Genomic DNA, 10,260 nt, shown 5'->3' on the forward strand with positions numbered 1-10,260 from the left:
GCTTTTCCCTTCTTTCTCTCTTCCACCGTCATCGTGGCCGTAACCCACAAACCATCGTCACGTCATCTCTCTCTCTGTCGGGTGTACGACCTCCCCTATGCTTTACTGAAAGTCGGACCGGTTTGGAGTGTTTTTTGTTAAGCTCCGAGATTTTGCTTTGTTCTCTAGTCTTTCATCTGCCTTTCTCAATAGACTTCTTTCCTCCTTTTCTCCTTCGTCCGAGAAACGGATCTTTTCTTTCTCGTTTTAGTCAAAATGTTTTTTCCTCGCCTGTCTCTCGGGGCCGCCGCCGCCTCCTCTCGATTTCTCCTCGTCCCCCAAAAGTCGGCTGTGGCAGGTGTATGTACACCTGGTGCTTCCTTCGTGAAGCCCGCCGCTGGGTTCTCTTCTTCGTCTACTCCTCTCAGCTTTTCGTTTTTCTCTCGTAGAACTTTCACACACTCTCCACTCCTTCAAAAACACTCTCCTATTCATTCAAACCAGAGAATCGCCTCTTCTCTCGTTGCTGTACAGGTAAGCGTATGAAGGAACGGACCTCCTTCCTTCTCTTTCGCCTTTCTTCTCCTCTGATAAAGTCGTCTTCTCCTCTCTAGGATGTACATGAGTAACAAAACACCGCAAACCGTAAACACACACCCCTTACAACGATTCCTTCAGAATCTTGTACCTCAGTCTTCAAGCTCTTTGGTCGGGGGTCAAGAATCTTTTCAAGGAGCAAGTGTGTATGCCGGAAAACGTGAAGGGAATCAAGTGAAACTTGTAGTTGGATGGTGAGGGGAGAGATGAGGGAAGCCAAAGAAACGAAGCGCAGGGGCCGGTACTTTTCTCGGGCGTTAGACCTCTCCTCTCCACACTGGCTTGTAATAGATATATATACATCAGCATCTTTCACACCCCCGTTTCTTCCAGAAGGAAAGAAGGCCAAAAAGAGAGAGGTTTCTTGGTGTCTCTCTCCTTTCTCCTGAACTGTATCGTAACGTGCTACTCATATTACAAAGAGACCTCTAGCACGACCAACAGACGAAATGAGCTGCATGTCTTCACTGTCACTGTAGTTGCGCTTTTGTCTCATTCATTCCGGCAGTTGTTTTCTTTTCATTCTTTCTTCTCTTCTCAAGACTGAGATAGAGAGGCCGCTCTGTGTAAATGCAACATGCGATATGACAGAGAAAGAAGAGAGGCGAAGTATGTGAGGAATTCTACCCAAGTGTGAAAAAAGACCCGACTGTATCGTGGTATAAAGAGAATCCCTCAGTTTTGAAGAAGGGGTTTCTGCCTTTCGAAAAAAATACAAGAGGACGGAAGAATGAGAATTCTTCTCGACTCACCATGACACATCCTCTTCCTGATGATGGCTGTACATACACCGTGACACAACTTTGCTGATCTGTTTTCTGACCTTTTGTCTTCCAAGATGACATGTCTCCGTTGTGTCTCTTTTCAAAACGACTACTTCCATCAAAGCCCCGTATCGTGTTTTGGTCTCTCTGTTGTCCTAGTTCTGAAGGTTTCGTATTCGTTCTTTCTGGTCCTCTTCTCTAGACCTTACATCCACCGATCGAGAATTCGGAACACTCTTCCCTCTCTCTCCAGTGTACGTGCATCGATGCTACCTATGATTGACGAGGGACGCCTTATCAAACTTCCTCGTGGACATGCTGTTGCGAAACCGCCTTCGATGCACCGGCCTCCTTCGGTTCTCACGCTCTCGCTTTTCTATCACTGTCCTTGTCTTTCGTTATTTTTGCCTTTCTTGGTGTTATTTTTCTTTCTGTCCCAACTCGCAGACTCCTATGTTGTCTCGCCAGAATGGAGTGTATGGACAGCAGGTTGGCATACGATATGACGGAGGTGTCGCGAGTCTCAGCGCAGCTATTGCTCTGATGTCTGTTGGAGGTGTCGCTCAAGGTATTGGATCTCTCTTTGCAGCTCTTGTCTCTGGGACAGCAAGAAACCCTTCCATCAAGGAAGATCTCTTCACCTACACTCTTATTGGCATGGGTTTCCTTGAGTTCTTAGGCATTATTGCGGTGCTTATGAGCGCTGTCTTGCTCTATTCTTAAATGAAAGGAAAAGATTAGAAAACAAGAAGACCTCTCTACATTCTGGGGCATTCGCTCTTTTCTTCTCGTGAGCAACGACTTCTTCCTTCACTGCATGTGAAGAAAACAGTTGGATCGATCGATCGATCTATATCGAAAGAAGAGACAAGCAGAGGAAGGGCAAAACGCCTGGAAATGGTTAATACACATCTCCGGGATTTCCATCATAGATGTAGGGATAGAGCGCAAGCGAGGCTGGAGTCATACATACATATGTATGTATGTGTGGAGATGAAGGAAGAATATGAGGGAGGGTGGAGGTAGAGAGGTGACTGATGAATAGAATACGAAGAAAAAATAAGAAGAATGAGAATAGCAGTCTCATTCCAAGTGGAAGGATCGATCGACCGATATCTTTGAAAGTTCGAGAAGGAAATGTCATCTCCTCCTCACTCTCCTTGTTTCTCTCATTTTCGGTTCCTACGTATCTTTCTCTTTATTCTTGTGGTTCTGTTGTCTATACATGAGAGAAAAGTAAACGACAGAAAAAGAGAGAAAGGGACGTTTCTGTCCTGTTCATATGAGAGATGACCAATGAATGGATGGCAAAGAAGAGGGTTTATGACAAGAAGACAAGGAAGTGAACGGACTGACGTTATCGGGGATTTTTCTTTCTTTTCTTCGATTCGTTTCTTTTCGTTCTCTCCTACTTTTCGATTTTCTGTCCGTCTGTTTTGTAACACGACTCCGTTGATCATCTATGTCTGTATCTCTTGAAAGAACGACTTCTCTCTTTGAAGAGAGGAAATCTCGAGCGATATCTTTGTCTACCAGTCCGTCTCTTTTCTTCGTGTATTATTGCTATCCAAGAAAGACAGCCGATCTCTATACCATCCGTAGAAATGCCTCAGAGAAGACATAGACAGACACATCCCGTGTAGAAGGAAGACCGTGCATAGAGGGGACCAGACAGCCCGTCAAGCGCGCCACTCTTCTCCATCGTTTTCCGACTCCGTTAGATGAGACGAGAGACCACCCGCCCTTGCTGCACCTAGAAAGTCAAACACACACCTTCAAGATAAAGGAGAGAGGATGTTTCGTCGTGGAATCTCAGGAAAGAAAGAAAAGCATTTGTCACGCTGTGCAAAAGAAACGGACTGAAGAAAGCAGTATAGTATCACCCAACGAGAGTTGATTGATAGATACGACTTGCTATTCCTGTCATTTGGCAGCCTCGGCCACCCTCTCCAGGTTTGCCTCGCAGACACAGGTGAAGAATGGAAATGTAGAAAATCGAGGTGATACAGGAAAGACACACAAAGAAGCTTCTCTCCACAGGCAGAAAGAAGCAGAGAGAAACAGAACAAGAAGTTTCCTTCCCGTTTCAGGAGTGGGTGAGCGCTTTCTTTTCTTGGAATCTATTCATTCGTAAGATCACTGACACGCATCTTCCAGGGGCGAAAAGAGAAAGCAGCTTCGTCGTGTGACAAGAGGAGAAGCAAAACAAACGATCGAACAGGTAGACTGTTCTCTGAGATCCTTGGTGGCAGCTAATTTGAGAGAAAATGTAGCGATCAAGGAAAGAGACAGAAGACGCTTGAGCGGAGAAAAAGGAACAAGAGAAATGAACTACTACATCAACCAATTAGAGAGGAAGTGTTCGGGTGTACGTACAGCTAGTAGGAGAAACGACGACCCCTGAAGGACAGATTGGTAAGGCGCCTGTCCACTCGAAACGTTAGATCGTTTTCTATTGTATTCATGACGATGTTCTTTCGCTCTTCGATATTCCATGTGTATGCAGACACATGGAAAGGCGCAAGAGGCGATAAGTCTCGAGAAAGAACGTTATCTCTATTCTTTCGCTACGTTGTCATAGCCCGTCTATTCAAGAGGAACTCTTCAGGTTAAAGAAGGTGGCGCGTCCCCTTGAGAATTTATCACAGTGTGCCATGCATAATAAGAGTGTCCGCCATATGAGTGAAGAGGGAGACAGTAGATAAACCTAGATAGACAGACGAATGGAGGATGAAGCCAGAGAGAGAAAGAATTGCTGCTAGCCTCTTATCATATCACTACAAGGAAAGCATGTGTGAGAAGATTCCTCTTCACCTGTATTGGATAGTCTAAGCTTTCTCCTTCAGTAGCTAGTGGTAATGAGTTCCCTGGGCGGGAGTGTAGAAGGTGAGAAAGAAAAAAGAGATGAAGGTACTTCTTCTGAGAGATGTAGACAGGCCTGCGTGTGGGAAGTAGCGACACATCACTCGATGTAGTCAGAGGTGTAACGACACCCCGGGTTCTACACATGGACTTGTGTGTCATGCATGTGCCAGCCGACGCTAATTTTTCCTAGGTGAAAAGAGACAAGAGAAGAGTCTGTCTTCTTCTCGGGAAGATTCCACTTTCTAATAAAGGCCGGCGTATACAAAGAGATCAATCATATCGTGAAAAAGCTCGTCTCCCACCCCGGGGTGCCTTCGTCTCAAATCTTGCACATATGTATATATATACATATATGTATATCTATGTAAACTTGTAAAGAGGGTTAAAGACCCATCGCCACATGAGGTAAGGCGTATGTACACCTGGCTGGTGTTTCTAAGTCATTCACCTCTCTTTCTGCTTCTCCTCCCCGGTCCACACTGACCCATCTTCCTCTGTCGCAAATACACGTGTACACGACATACACCTCAATGTCTATAAGGACCACAGGCATATCTACATCCATTCATCTATCTCTGTATGTCCGCCCTTGTGCCTGCTACCGGCTGTACCTACAGTTTCTCTCTATCCTCTTCATCGACACTTTTATACCTATATACATATATATATATATGATAGACCACATCCTTCGAGATATCTCTGTATGTACCTGTGAGAATACCGTTTTCTTCTTGTCCTGATCAGAGTAAACTCTTTTCACTCCACCTGAGAGATCCCTCGCATTGTGGAAAAATACTTCCCCCTTCTTTTCTTCTCTTCTGTCATCTCGCATCTCCATTTTCTTCCTTGCATGCTTGAGTGAATAATGCTACACATTATTCACCTTACACACCCGTAGCTACATCGTCGGAATGTAAACACGGAAGTCCGCTCTACAGTCATATCTACTTGATACGTTCTTTCTCATTCTTTCTTTCTTTCTGACCTGTTCTATTTCTTTCTTTCTTTCTGACCTGTTCTATTTCTTTCTTTCTTTCTTTCTTTCTTCTGAGAGAAAAAAAAAGTCTTGAGACTGTCAGGGAGAATCTTTCCTTCTTCTACGTGTCTCATGGATGAAGAAGGGGCCTTTGCTTGCAAAACTTGAAGAAGTCTCTTCTCGTGAATGGAGAATGAAAAGAGGAAAGACACCTTTGGAGAGAAAGAAAAGAGAAGAATGAACCAACCTTCTCAAGACAGACGCTTCCATAAGTATTTCAAAGAACGAAGGAAAGAAAGAAGAGTGATAAGAAAAAAGGTTTCGTCCCATACATGTCAAACAGTCGCTTTTACTTCACTATCTTCTTCTTCTTCCTCTTCCCTTGGCGGTCTCTTCAACTTCTTCTTTTTCATCTCTCTCTCTCTTCTTTCTTTTCTTTCTCGTTATCATCATGAGTCTCTCGCGGGGAGTCACCTTGCTGGAGCACACACCTATACAATCTACATATACAGAAAGGTGAATAGAGATACATACAGATATATATATATATATATACGTATGTGTCTATATCATCTATCTATCTATATACATGGACTCGGATGTATAGGCATCCATCGATGTCCGCATGTGTTTCTATACAAACGTGAGGAGGGACAGATCAATCGCTGCGTCTGAACGGTAGAAATGTTCTTCTTGAAGAAGAACACAACTGACTTCGGAGCGTCTCTTTCTTCTCTTGGTCGACATCCGCAACCGAAAGCAAAGGCGCTTCTCCTTACTAGATTACATAAGGGGAATTTCTTCATTTCTCGTCAATGTACTAACGATTCACATCTCTTTGACCTAACCATCTTTAATCTACCTATCTATCTATCTACCTTTAATCTACCTATCTATCTATCTATCTTTAATCTATCTATCTCTTTGATCTATCTATCTATCTTTGATCTGTGTATGTCTGTGATCTATCTCTCTTTAGGCGATCTGTCTTTAGTCTCTCTTTTTCTTTTTTCTATCTAGTCTTCTTTGGAGTTCTTCGATGAAACACGTCCAGCCTTCCTTCCTTCAATCATTGTACCAAAACATCATCTCTTTTCGATCAAACTTTCTTTCTTTCTTTGATTCGTTCATGCATCTACGGATGCCTAGCTTCATTTCCTTTCCTTTTCTCTTTGGTCTAAGCAGCACGGAACAAGCTATCTCCCATGGAGTGAGAAGAGCTGTAGACATAAGTATTAGGAATGCTGGTAGATGTGGCGTTGCTATATTCATCGGGATTCTTCATATGACTATTATAGCCATATGAATCTACACTTTGTGTATAGATATCTCTTTGGAAGTTATTCTCATTCTTCCTCACGGTCACTTTATCATCTACACTTCCATCGCTATCAGTCTCATTCCTCTGAGAAGATCTCTTTGCTTCTTTTTGGTCTTCTCTGTCTCCCTTTGCTCCCTCTTCCCGATAAATATAGCCTCCATCCGCCGTCCGATTGGGTGAAGAGGAGGAGACACGCTTCGATGGTGCGAGAAAAGAAGAAGAAGAGGAAGAAGAAGAAGAATTTTTGTTCCTCATTTCTTCTTCTCTCTCAGCGGCTGTCCGTTCTTTATCAGCCTGCATGTATACGTCTTGTGCATGATGTGGGCTCCTTCCAGGGGGATTCGCATAATAAGAGAAAGAAGATGAATTAGAGTCTTCATATAAAACATCAGCAAAACTTCCTTTCGACGGAAAGGAAGAAGAAATTCGATGGCCTTCTTCCTCTTCTTCTCTCTGCTTTAGAGCGTGAGGTGTATGTACACCTGAAGCCACACGCGAGGATGACGATGATGATGATGAGTCCGTTGAAGGACGATGATCTCCTTTTTGATTGTATGGACTTTCGCTTGAATGGAAGGAAGACAGATCTTCTTTTCTCTCTTCTATGTAATTTAGAGAAGAAACATTTTCAGTATCCTTCACGTCTTTCTGCTGGGTGTTCTCCTCTTCATCTTCATACCGAAATACACTTCTCTTGTCTTGAACGTTCTGATCGAGAACATCCCTCCTATCTGTATAAGAAGAGGAGTCAAAGCTCGAGTCATTTGGACTTTTCTTTTCATGAAAGGAAGCATCCTCCCCTCTCCATTCCCTAGATAGGGCCGACGAAGCTTCTACCTTATCTTCTTGACCTTTTTCTTGTCGGTCTCCATACGCATCGGTCAGCTTTATATCAAGAGATCCTTCTCTCTGTGTATCTTGATAAGACGAAGACGAAGAGGTTGAAGGATGAAAGGAGGAAGAAGAAGAGAGAGTGGATTCATTCGATGAGATATTTCCATCTCGATGAGGTGTATCTACACTGGCTAGCTGCTTCACATACAATCCCATGGTTTTCCAGGATTCTTTCTCTTGATGCTCTTCTTCTTCTTCATACTTCTCTCTTCTGCTAGTAGTCATCGTGGCATTGTTTTCTATATCCTCTCCCACACTGCGATTCTTCTGAGTGTAATAGCTATCATTCATATACGTCTGCTGCTGCAGATCCCCCTTCGCCAGCTTCTCTCCTAATGCAGAAGAAGCGGGATCGAGAGAAGTCTTCCGATCGGCAAAAGGATACAACGAAGAAGAAGAAAGGGCGGGATGCTTGACGGAGGCATGTGAAGAAGAAGAAGATGATGATGATAGATGACTTGGGTTGCTAGAAGTCAAAATCTTCATCTTCTTTTCCTTCAACAAGATCACGTTCTTCGAGGAACATAAAAGAAGAGAGAAGGTTTGCACGCAGAGAGGGGTACTAGTTTCATTCGGCCCGGAGACAAGATTGCGATCCACGATCATCCCTGGGGTGTCAAGACAGTCGAAGGTTGAAAAGGTCGCTCCTTGGCTCTCCAACAGCTCCTGTAGCATGCAAGGCAATCTCCCGAAGAAAGGATATCTACACTCGTCAAAGGGACTTACACCTGTCACGGTATAGTTGGCAAAAGGAGAAGAAGAGGAAAAGACGCCTGCAAAGAAAGACAAAGAGAAACAGAGAAGAAATGAAGAAAGCCTCCTTAAAGAAGGATAAAATGAAGAAGAAGAAAAAACAAGAGACATTGATAGACAACACTCCACATTCTTCATCTTCTTTCATGAACAGAGTCGTTCCTTGACTTGCATATCCGAAGCATTTCTCTCATGGATGTGCGTATATCGATCTCCGTGGTACTTCTTCCTCTTCTTCACTTCTCCTTAACTAAGACGTCAAGACAAGGCTTGACTGAAGAAAGGGAGGAGAACAAAGTTCAGATGAAGGGACATCTTCTTCTCTCCATATTTTGGATCGCGCTCCGAGGGATACAGAAGAGAAAGAGAGAAACAAAAAGAATCGAGAAGAGGTGCAGGATGAAGAAAGAAGAGTAGGAAAGAACGACCGGGTCAAAGTGGAGAGATAGATGGATTAAATGTATATACGGAGAGAGAGATATAGAACCGATGGGGATGATTGACAGGAGAAACCTTTTGTGGGGCCTGTCGTCCAGTGTATATACAGAGGAAGGTATCCTTCCCCTATGGAACGTAGATACATCATACAAGCTCAAACCTCTACCTCATCCAACACATAGACATACACCCCTACATCTTCTCCTCCCCTCCTCTATTCCCAACTATTCCATCTGTCTGATACAATACTACTATACAGTCTTCCGGATTCGAAGTCCATCTTGAACCTACCTACCGTTGATCTATATCTATCTTTAATCTATCTATCAAAGATCTATCTTTGACTTCTTTATCTATGTTTGTATGTGTCTCTATTTGTATTGCGCCGTCAGAATCGTTTCTGTTGCCTCATTCGTTCATCTGCACGTTTTCCGGGAGATACAGACCTGTCCCTGTCCCTCCTCCTCCTCCTTGCATACTCGACGAAGATGGAGAAGAGAAGAGAAACTTTCCTCCTGCATCATCGATACTACTCGTACCACTACTACTACTCCCTGCTCCTGCTGTCCCTCTTAAGCCCGAGGGCTTTCTCGCAGCTAGGGCGTATCCCCCATAACCTATACAGCAGATGAACTTCTTATAGGGAGGGAACTGACTAGGGGTGCCTTGGGTTGCGTGGTTTGTTTTCCCTCGATGAAGAGAGAAAGACGAAAGAATCGATCCTAAAGACGAGCTATTAAACAGATCAATGCATGCACCTAGATGATGGGGGATGAGGAGACCATCGAAGCTCTCGATCTTGACGTTTCTTAAAGCATAGGGCTGTTGGAGTTGTGCCAAGAGTTCAGAGGGAAATTCTTCTTCTTTCTTCGTTCGGCTAGATGGGTTCGTCAATTCAGACAGATCATCGATACTAGCTATCGATGCTGGAGACCCAGATGGCGTAGCTATCTGATACTCAACTCCGCTAGTCGTGAAGATCGAGTGTATAGACAGAAGAGAAGTCAAGGAAACCCCCGCGTCTGCCAGATCATCCAAATCAGCCTTAGACGCCGTTGTTGAAGAAGAAGAAGAGGAAAAGGAGGAGGAAATTTCATTCGGATCCAACACAGACGAAGAAGAAGAAGAAGCTTGACCTGCTGAAGAAGAGGAAGAAGATGAATTGGAACGGGGGGGATGAGAATAAGGAAGAGGGTGGGCATAAAGACGTCTTTCTGAAGAAAGGACCATCAACACACGAGGTTTGGGGCGCACAGATGAGTCTAAAGGCTCTGTTTCTAAAGAAGAAGACCTCTCCATTGGGGGAACAGAAGACGAGGAAATTTTCTCGAGGGGATGAAGAGAATCTGTAGCTGTTTTGATCCGATCGGTCTGATAGCGAGGTGCAGTAGATGTAAAAGAAGACGAGACGAATGATGCCGAAGAAGAAGAAGGAGAAGAATTCATCTGAGAAGTGGGAGGGGATTGATTTGCCGGTGCTGAAGTGAAAGATGTGAAGAGAAGGAAGAAGGCAAAAGCTGCATGCTTGTCGAGGCCTGAAGAGTCGAAGCATCACGATCAATTCCTATCTCATACGGCGAGGAGGAGTGTGAAAGAAATAGCCTTAGGCCCCATTGAAAGGATAAGAATGAGAATGATAAGGATGAAAAGCAGGAGAAAAAGAAGAAGAAGAG

The 10,260-nt window shown here is 44.0% G+C and overlaps 2 protein-coding genes across 2 annotated transcripts; one reads left to right on the plus strand and one right to left on the minus strand.

Annotated features, from left to right (window-relative positions):
* Window positions 1-19: 19 nt before the first annotated feature.
* On the plus strand, window positions 20-2,706 carry CSUI_007732 (atp synthase subunit). The gene is made up of 2 exons (XM_068067876.1): window positions 20-513; window positions 1,788-2,706. Exons 1-2 carry the CDS (start codon window positions 256-258, stop codon window positions 2,061-2,063), a joined length of 534 nt encoding a protein of 177 aa, XP_067920148.1. The 5' UTR covers window positions 20-255; the 3' UTR covers window positions 2,064-2,706.
* A 2,212-nt stretch (window positions 2,707-4,918) lies between these two features.
* Window positions 4,919-10,260, minus strand: CSUI_007733 (parkinson disease 7 domain containing 1 family protein). The gene is made up of 2 exons (XM_068067877.1): window positions 9,034-10,260; window positions 4,919-8,169 (listed from the first exon to the last, which is right to left on the minus strand). Exons 1-2 carry the CDS (start codon window positions 10,031-10,033, stop codon window positions 6,359-6,361), a joined length of 2,811 nt encoding a protein of 936 aa, XP_067920149.1. The 5' UTR covers window positions 10,034-10,260; the 3' UTR covers window positions 4,919-6,358.

The sequence above is a fragment of the Cystoisospora suis genome (assembly GCF_002600585.1).
Source record: "Cystoisospora suis strain Wien I chromosome Unknown contig_4151, whole genome shotgun sequence".
NCBI classification, from domain to species: Eukaryota; Apicomplexa; class Conoidasida; order Eucoccidiorida; family Sarcocystidae; genus Cystoisospora; species Cystoisospora suis.